General features: G+C 27.2%; 5 protein-coding genes across 5 annotated transcripts; 3 read left to right on the top strand and 2 right to left on the bottom strand.

Annotated features, from left to right (window-relative positions):
- Positions 1-336: 336 nt before the first annotated feature.
- On the bottom strand, positions 337-2,713 carry LOC118067243 (uridine phosphorylase 1-like). The gene is made up of 6 exons (XM_035083885.1): positions 2,441-2,713; positions 2,234-2,351; positions 1,565-1,726; positions 1,171-1,356; positions 602-934; positions 337-524 (listed from the first exon to the last, which is right to left on the bottom strand). The coding sequence occupies exons 1-6, from the start codon at positions 2,506-2,508 to the stop codon at positions 417-419; spliced, it is 975 nt and encodes a 324-aa protein (XP_034939776.1). The 5' UTR covers positions 2,509-2,713; the 3' UTR covers positions 337-416.
- Positions 2,714-3,367: 654 nt separating this feature from the next.
- On the top strand, positions 3,368-4,702 carry LOC118067244 (E3 ubiquitin-protein ligase sina-like). The gene is made up of 5 exons (XM_035083886.1): positions 3,368-3,542; positions 3,616-3,816; positions 3,900-4,127; positions 4,240-4,485; positions 4,562-4,702. The coding sequence occupies exons 1-5, from the start codon at positions 3,528-3,530 to the stop codon at positions 4,700-4,702; spliced, it is 831 nt and encodes a 276-aa protein (XP_034939777.1). The 5' UTR covers positions 3,368-3,527.
- Positions 4,703-5,225: 523 nt separating this feature from the next.
- On the top strand, positions 5,226-7,733 carry LOC118067235 (STAM-binding protein-like A). The gene is made up of 7 exons (XM_035083878.1): positions 5,226-5,604; positions 5,678-5,776; positions 5,853-6,068; positions 6,151-6,457; positions 6,538-6,650; positions 6,722-6,824; positions 6,911-7,733. Exons 1-7 carry the CDS (start codon positions 5,462-5,464, stop codon positions 6,974-6,976), a joined length of 1,047 nt encoding a protein of 348 aa, XP_034939769.1. The 5' UTR covers positions 5,226-5,461; the 3' UTR covers positions 6,977-7,733.
- An 83-nt stretch (positions 7,734-7,816) lies between these two features.
- Positions 7,817-9,640, bottom strand: LOC118067236 (congested-like trachea protein). The gene is made up of 5 exons (XM_035083879.1): positions 9,357-9,640; positions 8,817-8,928; positions 8,407-8,721; positions 8,163-8,336; positions 7,817-8,103 (listed from the first exon to the last, which is right to left on the bottom strand). Exons 1-5 carry the CDS (start codon positions 9,450-9,452, stop codon positions 7,919-7,921), a joined length of 882 nt encoding a protein of 293 aa, XP_034939770.1. The 5' UTR covers positions 9,453-9,640; the 3' UTR covers positions 7,817-7,918.
- A 23-nt stretch (positions 9,641-9,663) lies between these two features.
- On the top strand, positions 9,664-12,519 carry Hsdl2 (Hydroxysteroid dehydrogenase like 2). The gene is made up of 7 exons (XM_035083877.1): positions 9,664-9,872; positions 10,048-10,211; positions 10,287-10,500; positions 10,830-11,035; positions 11,617-11,814; positions 11,907-12,134; positions 12,213-12,519. The coding sequence occupies exons 1-7, from the start codon at positions 9,844-9,846 to the stop codon at positions 12,452-12,454; spliced, it is 1,281 nt and encodes a 426-aa protein (XP_034939768.1). The 5' UTR covers positions 9,664-9,843; the 3' UTR covers positions 12,455-12,519.
- The last annotated feature ends 3,685 nt before the right edge of the window (positions 12,520-16,204 follow it).

The raw sequence follows: 16,204 nt of genomic DNA, 5'->3' as shown, positions 1-16,204 counted from the left end.
CTTTCGTCAAAAAGAATGCCACTTATGTCTGTGAACTCAACAAAAAAGGCAGCTGGCAATAGGAAGCAGGTATTTCGTCAGACAACTAAACCTAATCCTGATGCGTCTGACAGTTATGAATGGAGCAGATGATACCTACTTCATCTATTTTATAACGTTAACTTTATACTGGAAAAATATTTCAACAAATCATTTTTTTTTTTTTTTTAAATTAGTTTATAAATTATTTTATTGCCTTCATCTGCTATCTTAATCGTAATTATTATCATAATAATTATAGATAAATTTTAAGAGTTAAAAATAAAAAATGATTAAATATTAAAAATACTTTAACAGTAATAAAAAGTTTGAAATGAATCTCTTCAAAAAAAATTGAAGCTTTAATACTCTAGTATAATTATTGTTTTTTAAATTAATCAAAAACCTTTGAAATCTTTATTTTGAAGTGATTTTTTTATATATCGAGCTACGATGATTTGAGGTCTCTTTTGCCATTCTTCTAATACCGTTTTTGGAGTTGTTACCTACAAAAATTTCATTATATTTGACAATAAAATTGTTACTAATTATTAACACAAAATTCTTTGATCTGTTGAAATACCTGATCGCCTTTTAGCCTGTCCAAAAACGTAACGCACACAATAGCAGCTCGGATACCTGCATGATATGTGAAAGCCGCAAATGCAGATGCTTCCATCTCAATATTTACTACGCCTGCTTTTTGCAGACGACGTAAATAATCAATTTTATCTTTTTCTGTATAATCACAAAATGCACCATCAAGTCGGCCTTGACCTTCGTAAAAGTCATCCGCGTGCATTGTCTTTCCACAGACTACTTTAAAAGAATCCTCCTGCTTAACCATAGCTTTTAATTCCTGTGTTAGTTTTTTATCTAATTTTGCAGGACGTTGAACCATTTTCCCAAGAATTGGCTGGAAGTAAAATTTTTTAATTTCATTAACACTGTTAATTAAATTAGCACATTTTTTTTGAATGAATGAAATCATCTAAAAAAGAACTCAATTACTTTCTAAACAATGTATATTAATGAAGCTATTCATTGATGATGTATGTTAATCAATACAACTTAGATCAAAAATGCTTAAATTTTTCTTATCAATAATAGTTAATTATTAATTAATTTTATACAATAATAAATGATATATACCAGTTGATAATATGGATTTAACATTGCATCAACTCCATCTTCAGTGATAACAACGGTTCCTGCTTCAACTCCAATACCACCAGAAGTTCCAATTCGAATGAATACTGGATCTACTACCTTAGCATGATACATCAATTTAACAACTTCATGAAGAAGAGTACCCATTGATGGAACACCTATCCCATGCTGCGAATAATATAAGACATTCTCTCTGGTTAATAATTACTTTGATAAAAAAATAAGTGATAATTTATGATACTCTGAAAATAATGGATATCTTTATTAATATGATGTCATGACAATAATAATAATAAATTTATCTATTTGTGTCATTCAATTTTTTCGAGATAATAAACTGTTTTTATACAATCTGAAATTCGCAGAAATTACTTACGTTCACTGACAAAACTGGACCAACTTTGTACATAGAAAAACGTTGAGATTTTTGAGTCAGATCCAACAAAGTTGTACCAACTGGTAATTTGTAGTCTATTTCATTCATAACGTAGTGAGCAAAGTCTTCCATTCTTTTAGCTGCACCACCCATACAAACGAACTGTAAGAAATGCAAGCATTACACCTTTGAAAAAATGCACGTGTCTTTAAGGCTCGTAAAGTTTCTTTGCCCAATGTAAAACTTGAATCCGAGCCTTTAACGATCATACAAGAATTCTAAATAAATATTACTTTTTTAACTTTGTATAGTTTTCTCTCATTTTATCTTACGGAACAAGTCATAAATAGTTGCAAAAATAAAAATATTTTTTAAAATGATTGATATATTGTCATAGCGTTGCAAATTCAAATGTCATATATTGACTTCGTCTTTTTTCAAATGTTTAGCAAGCGCAGTTAATTCTTAGAATGTTAGTCAGTTAAGTGATAAAGAATTTCAATAAGAAATTTTATTATTAGAATGGACTTGATATAACCTTGTGAATTAAACATAACTTTCTATGATAAAAAATAATTTGCTTATACTCCAAAACTGCTAGAATATATTTTTGTATTTTCTAAGTCATTTGTACTGAATAAAACTATGAAAATATGAATAAATATGTACCTTAACATCTTTGAACATCTCCACAAGATCATGAGTTGCAGTTCCTAAAGCAAGGTGGTAGAGATAATCTTGATCCATTCGCTCTATATGTGGATTTTTCAATTGAATTGATCCATTACTATAATCAAACAGTTCACAAATGAAATTAATAATAAAATTATAACAAAAAACTAAATAAAGTCATGCTGCCTAAATAATGAAATATACTTTTTATTCACACTTTCATGATCTTTCATGTCTTCAGATGAGATATTTTTACGTGCACAAGTAGACATTATTGTTATTTTAATAATAACTTCAAAAAAATAATCAATCAATTCGATAACTGATACGAATTTACAAAAATATCATTATTTTCGTTATAAATTTTAAGTAGACAATTGAATATAATTAGTTTAATAAAAGATGAAGAAAAATAAATAGGGAAAGACTACACACATAGGAGTTAATTTTTAGACTCTAATAGAATGTGTTTCCTCCGCTTCGTGAGCTTTTAACTGGAAAATCCCCTCTCTGAAGATACTCTCAGGCCTCTTTATCACTCTACATAGTCATGAATCATTTCTCACTATTATGTATATGATGTATATAATGCCAAAAAAGCATTGCACTTTCAATTACCAACTTCATTGCATGAATCCACTTCATGAGATGCTTCATTTTTTTTTTGTAACAGAGATAAAATAGGTTATCTGTTGCGGATAATAATTATTCAAATAGTTGAGATGATTTATGTGATGAGAAATAACGGTTAATATTTTTGTTTCGACCCAAAAATACCAATTTTTAAAACAAAAGTCATTTTATAAAAGAATTATGATATAATATCTTGATGTGCAAGATGAAATTGTTAATTTTTTCATGACAAATTCGGCTTAAACTAATTTTGTTTTTTTTTTCATTTTCTTCTATGACAATAATTTTTTGCTTATCGAATTCTTAAATGTGATAAGAATTTTGCATCAACGCTTTTTATACGGATTTCGGAGAAGTAAATCGTGTAAGTGTGTAATAAAATTTACTATGCAAACTGTAGCCTCACATTTCTTACAATAGATGAAGATACTTTATTTCATTTCCTGGAATTCCCAGTGTTGCTGAGAAGAAAAGTTCTGGAGCATCCGATAACCCAAGGACATTTTTGCACTTCGTAACCCGAAGCTTTTGTTCAAAACTTTCATTTATTTTTGACAATAATATTACATAATATTACAATAAATTACATTAGTAATAAAAATATTACTGAACAATATAAGATAATTGGAAGTGACTTTGTTCGTAATTAAAATCAAACATGGCAATACAAGAAGTAAACTTAGGTTTAATTTTTTCATCATACATCTTGATTTAATATTTTTGCTAACGATACTTTGTATTTTTAGTGGTCGAAGAATTTAAAAAAACTAATTGAATGCCCAATATGTTATGAAATAAAAGGCCGAGTATTTCTATGTAAATCTGGCCACAATCTATGTGAAACATGCATGTTGCGTATTGATAAATGTCCAATATGCCAAAATGGCTTTTCATTGATACGCAACTATTGCGTAGAAAGCATTTATTCAACGTTTAATGATCTACAAGTAAGTAATATTGAAAATTTATGATTATTTTCTATGTACATAGACTTCTTTATTAAGTATTAATTCAATGATTTGCGTCGTAGAACGTTTTAGATAATATTAAGAAGAACTTCAAGAAAGTTGATTTGTCGAAAGATAAAAATTCATGTTCAACTAATTCAAAAAATTTCGATTCATTTATCGAACTTGGAACTGCAGTAAATCGTTCTTGGGGTTTATTTCCTTGTGTTGTTAAAGGATGTAAATTTAATGGTTGTTTTAGTGACATCGTTCACCATTTTGAAACGAAACATCCTAATCATTATGAACGGGTAAGATAAAAAATGGTGAAACTAGAATTTTTACTGTTTATGTAAATCTATTTTTTTTTACTGTTCTAGAAATAGACTTTGTTTTAGTAAATGATTTTTCTTTTGTTCTCAGATTTTAGACAGTACATTGCCTATCACTAAGAGCTGGCAGATAGCTTACAAAAACCAGCCAAAATCAATATATGATTGTTTCTTTTTGAAAAATGTAGGATTCTTCGTTTTTCATGTAAACATTAGTCAAGATGGTCATTTAAGAGGAACTCTTCTCATGTATGCCTCGCGTTCTGTAGCAAAAAAATTTTCTCACCGTTTTGAAGTTACGAACGGGAAAAAAATATGGAAGCTTAAGACAAGAAAGGTATGATTTATTTTTAAATTAATTTTATAATAAATATGTTTTCAACTTCTATTAAAATACACTATTGCTTCTTTAGACATCAACTTGTCGAACTCCAATGAATATTGTGTATGCAACTTGTTTATCTATTTCTCCCGAAGAGATTTTAGATAATAACAATCTTCAAGATGTGCCTCTCACTTGCACTATATTTCTTAAACAAAAAATTTTACGTTAAATATCATTTCATTATGAGTTTTTGAAATTTCTACACATAAGCTTATTATTTCGTTATTAACGTTTATTCAAATTTCTTATTAAGACTTTTTACACGAAAGACAATTGTAAACAACTTTAAGTTCGATACAATTTTGATAATTTTTTTTTATAGAAATTAACATTACTATTTGATTTAATACTAATAGCAATATTGTTTTGCTGTAAGTGTATTATAAATATGATATTAGTATTCATCAATGTTCAAATTTAGATTTTTTTTGAATAATTTTACGTAGTTACTTCGCTCAATTTTTTTACTTATGTAATGTTGTATTATTAAACTATAAAATAATATAAAATATTCGATTTATTAAAGAAATTATTTGAATTTTATAAATTTACGTGGATGAGATTAGTACAGTAGAAATCTTGATTTGAATATGATTTTTCAATTTTTCGCGCGAATTTTTAATTCTGTATTATCAACAATTTCAACGGAACGTTTGTTAACGTTATCGGTAGAGGCATTGACATTCACTCATTTTTTTCTAACCTATATAATAGGTTACTAGCATTTTACTCCACGTATTTATAGGAACAGTCTCATCAAAAAATTTACAGTCGTAATTGAACTTTTTGACAGTTTGTACCCACTATGCAGGTGTTATCTTTTGGGTATGATAAATAATAAATGTCATAATCATAATAAAAGCAAAGATGACTCATGCAATGACAGATTTGTAGTGCAAGTGATGTAGTGTAATAGTATTTAAAAAAAATGAGCCGTGACAATGCCGGCGAGTCAAATTCAACCCCATCATTTCCGCGAAAGGAAATAATATCTGATCCTGAAGCACGTCTGAAATCTATTTCAGATTTTGCTTCAAAAGTTGAAGTTGATCCAAATTTTCCACCTCACAGGTAAGATTATTACAAATAAAAATATCTTTCTACAAGTTCGTTTATAAAATTAAAAAATTAATTAATTTTATAGATATTATCGATCTGGAGTGGAAATGCTTAGAATGGCAACGGTTTACCAAAAAGAAGGAAACTTGGAATACGCTTTTACAATTTATATGAAATATTTAACGTAAATAATTCGTAACCAACAATAAAATTTCTAAACAATTATCATTGCTTTCACTAAATGAATTTGCATTTTTCAGTATATTTATTGAAAAAATTAGACATCATCCAAAGTACAATACAATACCTGCAAAAGATAAACTTTCTATGCAAGAAAATTTACGACAAGTTTTACCTATAGTTGAAGAGCTAAAGAAAAAATTATTAGAACAATTTAAACTTGATGCAATAAAGTATGCTGAACATCAGGAGCAATTAAAAAATAAACCAGCTACTGATGATGAGGATAAAAAATTGTAAGATTTATTTAAGTATAAATTATTAGTAGTATTAGATTTAAAATTAAAATTAATTTCAAAATAAAAATTATCTTTCTAGGAATGTTCAATTACCAAATGATACTGATAAACCAATGTCATTAGAGCCTCGAAAACAAGGTCTACGTAAAATTATTGTGCCCACTAAAATAATCAGAGAATTTTTGATACTATCTTACGTTAATACGATGAATAACAAAGAAACATGTGGAATATTAGCTGGTAAATTAGAGAAAGATCAATTATCAATTACTCATTTACTAATACCAAAACAAAGTGGATCATCGGATTCGTGTGTGACACATAATGAAGAAGAAATCTTTGATTATCAAGATCAACATAATCTCATAACATTAGGATGGATTCATGTAAATATAAAATTCCTACTAAATCATTTAATTGTAATTCTTTTCACAATTAAATATTGACAGAGTTTTGTTTTATTTAGACTCATCCAACTCAAACAGCCTTTTTGTCTAGTGTCGATCTTCATACTCATTGTTCTTACCAACTGATGATGGCAGAAGCAATAGCAATTGTGGTTGCTCCAAAATACGATGAGTAAGTGATTATTTTTAAAATGACATGCTTTTTAATAAAGGTAACGAGTCATTTAATTTTATTTTCTTTAGAACTGGATATTTCATACTTACTCCGGAGCACGGATTAAATTTTATTGCACAGTGTAGAGCTACTGGATTTCACCCTCATCCAAATGAAAAATCTCTTTACACGGTATGGATTAGGAGTAATAAATAATATGGTGCATTTGTATTTTAAAAGATGAACCGTAAGTAATTGTTATTTTTTTTATTTTACAGCATGCACAACATTGCAAATTTGATGCTACCGCAGGAATTCAGGTTATTGACCTCCGAGCAAAATAATTGGTTTTTTTCGTTAGTTAAAAATATTACGAAAAGGTATTGCTTGCTTATTTTAAAAACAATTTGACAGCTAAAATCAAATGATTGATTTACTCATGGAAGTAAAAAATCGAAAAAAATATAATTAATTATTAGTTTTGTAGATGCAACATTTTTTTATAATATTTATATATTAAAATAATGTCAAGGTTAAAGTCAATTAGATTTATTTCAACTATCTGACGATAGTTACTCTTAATGGAAGTTAAATGAATTCAACATTAATGGTAATAGAATATATATTAAAGAATAAGTTTATTTTAGTAAATCTCAATGAGAGCCTTTACGCTGTTAAAATAAACTTAAAAAATGAATTCCAATGTTAAACTAAGCATAGAGAACTGGTTTAACTAGAAGAGACGTTAAATAACATATTAATTCTATATTAAAAGACCTTTCAATAATTTTGGAAAATTTTACTTAATATGTATAAGTATTTATACCTATTAACTCACAAAGGTATTTATATAAATTTATTTCAAGATCATAGAGATTTGGTGCAAAGGTAATTTTTCTGAATAATCACTCAAACATTCCGTATAAATAAGAAATGAGTTGACTATCTCATGTCTTAGCATCAGTATCACACTATAAATATAAAATTTCAATTGACTTCTAAAAAAGAAAATGAGAGAGACGCTTTTTATAGAATAAAACTTTAAATAATATTATTTATAGCAATTTTAATAATAGAAATACTAAATCATGAGCTTTAGTAATGTCAATTTGTCTTTTATATAACTTAATGCAATTGTGCTTTAATAAATCAATAAGTTTTATATTTTGAAAACAATTATTTTCGTAAAACATATTTCTAAAAAATATAATCACTGTGCAATATATACAATAGATTATAGATTAAAATGAAGAGATAAATATTTTATAAAATATTTTTTAAAAATGTTATAAATTTGGAACTGCCCAATTAAGTACTTTCAAGGCAAGTTCAAATCCAACAAAACAAGCGGCATTTGCTGGAAATGCTCGTAACATCACAGGAATAACTCCTTTATAAAGGCCACGAGGTCCTTCTTCACGTACCAATTGTTTAAAAACATCCCCAATATTTTTATATGTTCCTTCGGGTGCTAAAAATAAGTTTAATAAATAGTTTTCAAATTTTGATTCATTTCAAAATTATACATACCAGTTTGTAATCGGCTTTTAATTACATCTGCAGGCATTCCAACAGCCCAGTAGGCAATGCCTGCAGATCCACCCGCAAAAATGGATGCTAATATGCTTAATTTTTGGTCTGATGTAGCCAACCAGTCTTTTAATAATTCGTAAGTCATAAAGTAAACTCCACTACCATGTACATCTTGAGAAAAAAAAAATTTTTTAATACTTTAAAAAATAAAAAAAAATTAGTATAAAAGAAATGTATGTACCTCTTAAAAGTGTAGCTGCTGTTCCTTTATAAATACTCCGTATTCCTCCGGTTTTATATAATTGTTTGAAACAGTCAATTGGACCATTGTATTTAGTAGTTTCTCGTCCATGTTGAATTTGTAACAAACATTTAATTCGTTCACCAGGAGCTGTTATAATTGTTGTCCAAACACCACTGAATGCTCCTGCGTTAAATAGTTTTATTGCTGATAACTTTTCATTGCCTGTTTTTTGTTGCAACTTTTTACCAATTCCAAAACCTAAAAAACTCATAGCAAAAATTGGAGCTACACCGCAAAGAGGTGCTCCCATGCCTTTAATAAAAAAGAAAACATGTATTCAATTAATTTTATCTTGACGTATTTAGCACATTTAAATAATAGTTAGTTATTATGTATCACTAGATTACCTTTGTAAAAGCCACGAAAGCCTTCATTGATAAAAGTCTTTTTTGTACAGTCCCAAGTTCCACTGTATGTTGGTAATCCATTTGGACCAATTGATACTGCTTGAAGACGAACCTTTTAATTGAAAAGAATGACTGTCTATTAATGTATTGCTCTTGATAATATGACAAATATAAGATTATTGCAGAAAGTGTAAATTATTAAATAGTGTAAAAAACTTAATGTTTATAAATAGTTTATTAATTTTAAATTAATTAAAATAATTATTACTATTATAAACAATGACTCAATATTTGTAAAATGCTTTAAAACTAGAACATTTACTCTATCAGTTTATTATCTTTTTTAAAAAATAATTTGCAACTCATTAACTATTGATAACCATCACGAATGTATTTTATTAAATAAAAGTGATTAACAAGTTGAAAACAAAGTCTCAGTTTACAATATATCATTTAAATATATTTTTTTCAATAAATTTATGTGATGTTTCAGTCATTATTATTTGTTTATTAATATCTATTATTAAAAAAAAACTTTACCTTAATTGTATCAAGTGGATGGCCTGTCACTACTGTAAAAATACCTCCAACTCCTCCACATAAAAAATATTTAATGGGACTAGTATTTTCAGCCATTTTTTATATTTTACAATTAATAAAATAAAATAATTTAACAGTAAAGAATAAAAAAATAGAGACTACACGTCAGATGAATGGCTTTTAAACCACGAAAATATACAAAAGAGGTACAAGAACGTATAAGACGTGTGTCAACGTGAAGGATAAATAATATTACGTGACTATATTCAATGCAGTGATTCGATCAGCTGTGTAACTTATAAGCATGACTGTACTTATGTATATGTTAAGAGGACAGGTTAAAGTCCTCTTCAGACAAGTCAGACAAGTTGTTGATTACCCAGCATAAATTCGTCTGCTAAAATTCACCCTCAGTTAATTTTTTATTTATTTAAAAATTATTTAATCACCTGTTGATAAGTATTATCCTTAATAAAATAGTATAACAATGAGTGTAAATATGATTGCTAATACTGGGTATGTAATTAATTATTCAATTCAATTTATATCGTAAACAACCCATATGTAATTGCCAGATTAATACTAAATAATTCTCAAATTATTTACTTTTTGGGCTCTAGAATATTTTAAATAATTAATTATTCATTTTTCTGATATTTTTTGCAAATTTTTGCATTTTATTTTCTTTTAGAAAACTTGCAGGTCGAACAATATTTATCACCGGAGCTTCGAGAGGAATTGGAAAAAGTATTGCCCTAAAAGCAGCTAAAGATGGAGCAAATATTGTTATTGTTGCTAAAACTGCTGACCCTCATCCAAAATTACCTGGAACTATTTATACCACAGCAAAAGAAGGTAATTTTGATAGTTTAAATAATTATTGAAATTGTAAAAATAATTTTAGTTAGATATTTTTATTTTTTTTCATAGTTGAAGATGTTGGGGGTAAAGCCCTTCCCTGCACGGTAGACGTACGGGATGAAAGCCAAGTAAATGCTGCTGTATCAGAAGCAGTTAAAAAGTTCGGAGGCATTGACGTAGTTGTAAATAATGCTAGTGCGATATCATTAACTGGTACTTTAGCGACAGACATGAAGAAATATGATTTGATGCATAATATAAATTCTCGTGGTACTTTTCTTGTGTAAGATAAATATTATTAAACTCTATGACTTGACGTAATTTAATTATCAGGGATCTCAGTTATCAATAGTACTTTAAACTTAACACAGAAAACAATTTTAAAATAGATTTGAAACTTTTTCAATACTTTTTCTATCAATTGTTTAACTTAAAAGAACAAAAATAATCTATTGTTTCAATCTAAACTTTTTAGTTTAAAACAACATACTTTTTATTTACTTACTTAGTTCTGAAAATGTTGATACTTGAGCTTGACATCAAATATTTTTATTTATTTCTTCGAGTTTTCCCCTTTTTATTTGATTAAATATTGACTATATGGATTTTCAGATCTAAAGCATGCCTGCCATATTTGAAAAAAAGCTCAAATCCTCATATTGTCAACATCAGCCCTCCACTCAGCATGAAACCTAAGTGGTTTGCAACCAATCTTGCCTATACAATGGCAAAATACGGAATGTCAATGTGTGCCTTAGGAATGGCAGAAGAATTTAAAGCTGATGGAATAGCAGTCAATGCTCTTTGGCCTAAAACTGGTATAATTTTCCATTCATTTCATTAAATCAAATAATTAAAAATGCAAAAGCTCGCTAACAATCTCTATCATTTTATACATTTTCGCTTTAAATATTCACTGTAGATTCTTTGCATCGTTCATCGATTGATAATTTGATGTCATTTAAATTATTCAGATAATTACGTCATATTTTCACACCATAATCAATTTGGAATTAACCAGTAATTTTTATTTTACACTAAATATAAACTAAATTTGTTTTATTTTAATGCTATATTGTCCGTAAAATTTTGATTTTTTATATGTTAGCCATGCACTAAATCCGTTAACTTGCATTATTACATATTTTATTACTAAATCAGATTTCTAGATAGAGCAATAACTCTAGCACACATGAGAAATATACTTTGTGAGAAATATTTTATGTAGTCGTAGTTTACAACCTTAATTGCTCTACATTGTGAGCAAGGAGATTCTTTCAAAATATTACTTTTCTTATGTATTTTATAATATTTTTTACTGCCAGATTCAATATAATCGCTGGTTTACATTAAATGACATTAGTGTACATTATTTTGAAAGATATCATATATTTTCTAGCAATTCACACAGCAGCAATTGAGATGCTGACAGGTCCAGACAGCAGTAATTGGAGCCGTAAACCAGAAATAATGGCTGACGCGACCTATGCATTAATTTGTAAGGATAGTAAATCAGTCACAGGACGTTTTCTGATCGATGAATTAGTGCTGAAAGAAGAAGGAGTTACAGATTTTACTAATTATGCGTGTAATCCAGGTAAAATTAATCTAATTCAAAATATTTGATTAATTACTTATTTGACATCGAATATTTTTACTTTACTTACAAACCAATCTATTATTTTGCAGAGAACAAAGACTCTTTAATGCTAGATTTCTTTTTGGATGAAGAAGACTTTGGTGGTTCTAATAATTTTGCTTTTGATCCAACAAAAATGAGCCAAGCGGAAGGAGCTAAAAAAGCTCAACAAGTTGAAGATGGCAATCGATTAGATAAGATTTTTTCTGCTATTAAAGCCAATATAACACCAGAGCTCGTGAAAAAGACTAGTGCCGTGTATCAATTTAATATCACAGGTATTTATAGTTTTCAGTTGTTAAAATGTTTTGACATTTTTGAAAATAATATTAAAAAAATAATTTGATTAATTTCAGGTGAGAAACCAGATACATGGTTTTTAGATTTGAAAAGTGGCAATGGAACACTAGAGAAAGGCACACCAGCACAACCAGCTGATGCTATTCTCACGATGGAATACAACAACTTTTTTGACATGTTCACTGGCAAACTGAAGCCTGCATCAGCATTCATGATGGGCAAGTTAAAAATTGATGGAAATTTGCAAACAGCTATGAAGCTAGAAGCATTGATGCATAGATTGAAATCCAAATTGTAAATACTATAATTATTTTATATCAATATTTTTTGAATTTTTTATAAAATACACTATTTTTTACATTTAAATTTTAAATTACTTTAATCTCAGAGCTTTCTTTGTTATAAATAAAAAAAAGTTTATCTATAACTTATATGGATTTTATTTCAATATTTATCATTTTTAAAACCATCAATTTTAATACCCGTGTTGAAAATACTTTCACAGTGTTTGTATTGAGCTGCTTGGAGGAGTAGAGAAGAGATGTTGTTTCAAAAGATCATTTTAATCTTTTTTTAATACTCTACAAATATCAAAAATCTCCTAATATATTTATTTATTATAAAAAAAACATAAATAAAAAATTTTTTGACAAGTAATATAAAAATTCAAAAATCCATGATTAGCTTTGAAAGCATGAAAATAAAGAGGTGATGCATAAACGATAAATTTCATTGAATAAGTTTCATCCATGGTAAGCTGAAATTAATTAATGTAAATAAATTATAGTTGATTAATACGATAATTATCAATTATTGAGGTGAATTTATCATCGGGGAATATTGGAAATGTCAGAGATACGACTTGGTAATTAGGGAGAAACTGTGAATATGTTTCAAAGAGAAATTACAGCTTACATACCAGTAGCATACGAACAAACATGTAGCTCTGGCGTTCTGTACGTTGCGAAGTGAAACGACGTGCTATCATAGTAAATGTAGGTCACTGGGAGCTTTGCATTTTATGAAATAATGTCGAGCACTCTGTTTCATATACCTTTATATTGACTATTGTATAACAACCACTTGCTTCACTAATTATTTTTTTCTAATCGAATTCAACACTTTATCATATACTAGACTAAAGGAAATATTTAACCTATCTAAAAGCTTAAAAATCACATTATAGACTTCTTTTATTATTCTTCAAAATCAATTGCGGTCCAGCGAGCTCGAAAAATCAATTTCCGGGCGCATATTGTTCCAGACTCCTTCTAAATTCCATTCGATTCAACTTGGAATTTTTATATTGACCAACGCTGAAATGTTGATCAATAAAAATTTGACAGATTCCTTTTTTCACTATTTAAATGCTAATATGAGTCCGAATATATCCTTGAAGTATGAATATTTATCGATTTAGCTTTTTCGTGTTCAGCTTTTAAATCAGAAATCTATTCAACAAGTTGACTTATTGATCCTTGGAGACAGCCAAAACATTACCTGTTTTAAGTGATAAATTAAACCGCTGGGAAATTATTGTGTTCATCAAAATGAAATTCTCCCAAAATGTTAGCCAAAATACAAGCTAACTTGAAAAATCAAAGAATCCATTTTCATATGAAATTTAATCAACTTCTAATCGATTACAATCTAAACTTAACAATGAATGTAATGTCAACAGCATAATCTGAATTGAATCAAATGCTAAATTGAACATATTGACATAAATATGTTGATAGTATTTAATTTAATTCCAGATTTTAATTATATATGTATGGTTGAAGTTGACCTTAGCTTATTATCATCATTATATTGATGTTGAATCTCAATATTATTTATAATTGCATGGAAGAGTTAAGTAATTGATTAATTTTTATTTAAATTAATAATAATTATATTAAATATCAGTATAAATAATATGTTTTAGTATAGTTAGATAAAATACACAATTAATTTTGTATAAAATAATGAAACGGATTCTATGAGATAGAGTCAATATTGTGAAAGCATAGCATTCCCTTTATCAAATGTTATAGTGAATTGACTATTGATAGTTTTCAAGTAACCAGCAACTCCTAGTTCTCGCTTTTGTTACCTTTGTATTCAGAGCTCTTCTTCTTCCTTCAATACATTCTCCAGTTGATCTTTACACGTTTAAAAGCTTCAACATTTGAGAAAACATGAATTTTCCATTGAAACTCGATCGATCTAGTCTCAATGGTTAAAAGTTCAAACGAGGAAAATAAATTTAAATTGCTAAAAACAAAATAAAAATTTTCAACAGATAACAGTGCATAAATCTCTGCTAATCTTGGCACACTGTAACACAGATAGTTGGGTAGAACAAAAGATTAAGTGACGTAGAAAAATGTATATGAAATGAAAAATACTCGAAAAGCTCCAAGCTGTTTTATTTCTTTCACTGTAAAAATAAAAGTTTTATACTTCTTTTAAATATTTAAATTATATATATATAAAAAAAACTCTTGCTCTATTAACTTGATAATGACTCTAAAGGATTCTTATTGATTTTTAAGTTAAAAAAGCTTTTGGTTGAATTTTTTTCTTTTTTTTTTAAATTTTGTTTCTAGAAACAATATAAATATTGTGAGAGAAAAAACTGTAGAGTAGAATGTGAAATTTATTGTTTATTTAAAAAAAAATCAATTTTTAATTTACACTAGATATTTTTTTTTCATGATTTTTTATACACGAGAATTAATGAGCATATATTTTAGCATTGTTTTCAATGATTTTGAATGTGCAAAGAAATTTTCTATAAGCTTCCCATATTCATCACTGGAAACATCATCATAGTACAGCTTTACTATTCTTGGTATGAATCTTTTGTTTTGTTTTTTATTTATCTCAGTGTTACCATAAAATATTTCTGTAATAAAACTACCAGAGAGATGAAATAAACACTTAGGTGCATCAATAAAAAAAATCCATAATATTTTTCATGAATAAAATGAATGTTGAAATTTGAAAACATTTCAAGTGTTTTGCTCATCATAGCGTACTATTCAATATATTCATAAATATTTGCATGAAATATATTGCAATTGATTAATTGAATAACAGAAGTAGTCTTTCTCATAAAAGTACCGGATAAACTTTATCAATTTTATCCATTTCTACTATTAAATTTACATGAATTTAAATGCTAATTCATTCGAATATACATCAGGTTCATTACATCAAATACACACAATAATTGAATTTCAACTGTAATCAAGTTATTATTGTAATTATTTTTATGAAAAACAGGTAAATAAAGTTTGCTTGGAAAAATGCCACAGTTAAAAATTCATGTTATGCAAATGGAGTTTTTAATGACTTTTAACTTAAAATGAAAACAGGTTTTTTCTATAATGTTCAATATATTCTTATTAGTTTTTATCATAAAATTAAAATTTTATAATTATATTATTAGAATATTAAAGTAATTAAATGGCAAATATTTAAAAGAAAAAAATTATACAAGAAAAATTATCAAAAATTTTTTGAATGTATCTTCATAATTACTGCTAAACTAAATTTGGTATTTTTTTTTGTTGTAATTAAATATCCTTGTCATTTATCCTGGTAAAAAAGCGAATGCAAAGAATTCTCTACAGCTCAAAGTTATTCTGTCTGCTTTAAAACCACGTTTTCTCTAAGGATATGTAATAATAAGATATAACTTGGGAAATTAAAAAAAAAATAATTCAACAATACTGAAAACTTTTATATAATTAATTACGACTAGAGTATGTATTACCACATTTTTAATGGCTGTTTTAAAATAAAGTAAATTACTTCAAGCAATATTTTTCACCAATGTTTTTGCAAGTTTTTCATAACAGTTATATTGCGAATTTATCATCAGGTCAAAAGTACCAAAGTTTTCTGCAGAATAAACAATTTGTTATGTAAACGGAAATTATAATATTTATTTTAGAAATATTGTTGACTTAAAATTTTGAAATACATACAACATACTCTAGTTTCGAACTATATTTTCTTTTTGTAAACTATTTCACTAGTTTCACCGAAAAATAAACCA

The sequence above is a fragment of the Chelonus insularis genome, unplaced genomic scaffold (assembly GCF_013357705.1).
Source record: "Chelonus insularis isolate UGA/USDA-ARS -01 unplaced genomic scaffold, ASM1335770v1 contig_371_pilon, whole genome shotgun sequence".
NCBI lineage: Eukaryota > Metazoa > Arthropoda > Insecta > Hymenoptera > Braconidae > Chelonus > Chelonus insularis.
Note: the sequence above shows the minus strand (reverse complement) of the source record. Positions and strands in the feature narration are given on the sequence as shown.

Coding starts and splice junctions, on each gene's coding strand:
- LOC118067244 (XM_035083886.1), top strand. Junction 4,128..4,239: donor ATCCTAATCATTATGAACGG/GTAAGATAAAAA, acceptor TTTTGTTCTCAG/ATTTTAGACAGTACATTGCC. Junction 4,486..4,561: donor GGAAGCTTAAGACAAGAAAG/GTATGATTTATT, acceptor TTGCTTCTTTAG/ACATCAACTTGTCGAACTCC.
- Hsdl2 (XM_035083877.1), top strand. CDS start 9,844: ATGAGTGTAAATATGATTGCTAATACTGG. Junction 11,036..11,616: donor TGCTCTTTGGCCTAAAACTG/GTATAATTTTCC, acceptor TATATTTTCTAG/CAATTCACACAGCAGCAATT. Junction 11,815..11,906: donor TAATTATGCGTGTAATCCAG/GTAAAATTAATC, acceptor ATTATTTTGCAG/AGAACAAAGACTCTTTAATG.
- LOC118067235 (XM_035083878.1), top strand. CDS start 5,462: ATGAGCCGTGACAATGCCGGCGAGTCAAATTCAACCCCATCATTTCCG. Junction 5,777..5,852: donor ATTTATATGAAATATTTAAC/GTAAATAATTCG, acceptor TGCATTTTTCAG/TATATTTATTGAAAAAATTA. Junction 6,069..6,150: donor GATGATGAGGATAAAAAATT/GTAAGATTTATT, acceptor TTATCTTTCTAG/GAATGTTCAATTACCAAATG.
- LOC118067243 (XM_035083885.1), bottom strand. CDS start 2,508: ATGTCTACTTGTGCACGTAAAAATATCTCATCTGAAGACATGAAAGAT. Junction 2,352..2,440: donor CATGAAAGTGTGAATAAAAA/GTATATTTCATT, acceptor GTTTGATTATAG/TAATGGATCAATTCAATTGA. Junction 1,357..1,564: donor GTCCAGTTTTGTCAGTGAAC/GTAAGTAATTTC, acceptor TATTATTCGCAG/CATGGGATAGGTGTTCCATC.
- LOC118067236 (XM_035083879.1), bottom strand. CDS start 9,452: ATGGCTGAAAATACTAGTCCCATTAAATATTTTTTATGTGGAGGAGTT. Junction 8,929..9,356: donor ATCCACTTGATACAATTAAG/GTAAAGTTTTTT, acceptor TTCAATTAAAAG/GTTCGTCTTCAAGCAGTATC. Junction 8,104..8,162: donor TAAAAGCCGATTACAAACTG/GTATGTATAATT, acceptor ACTTATTTTTAG/CACCCGAAGGAACATATAAA.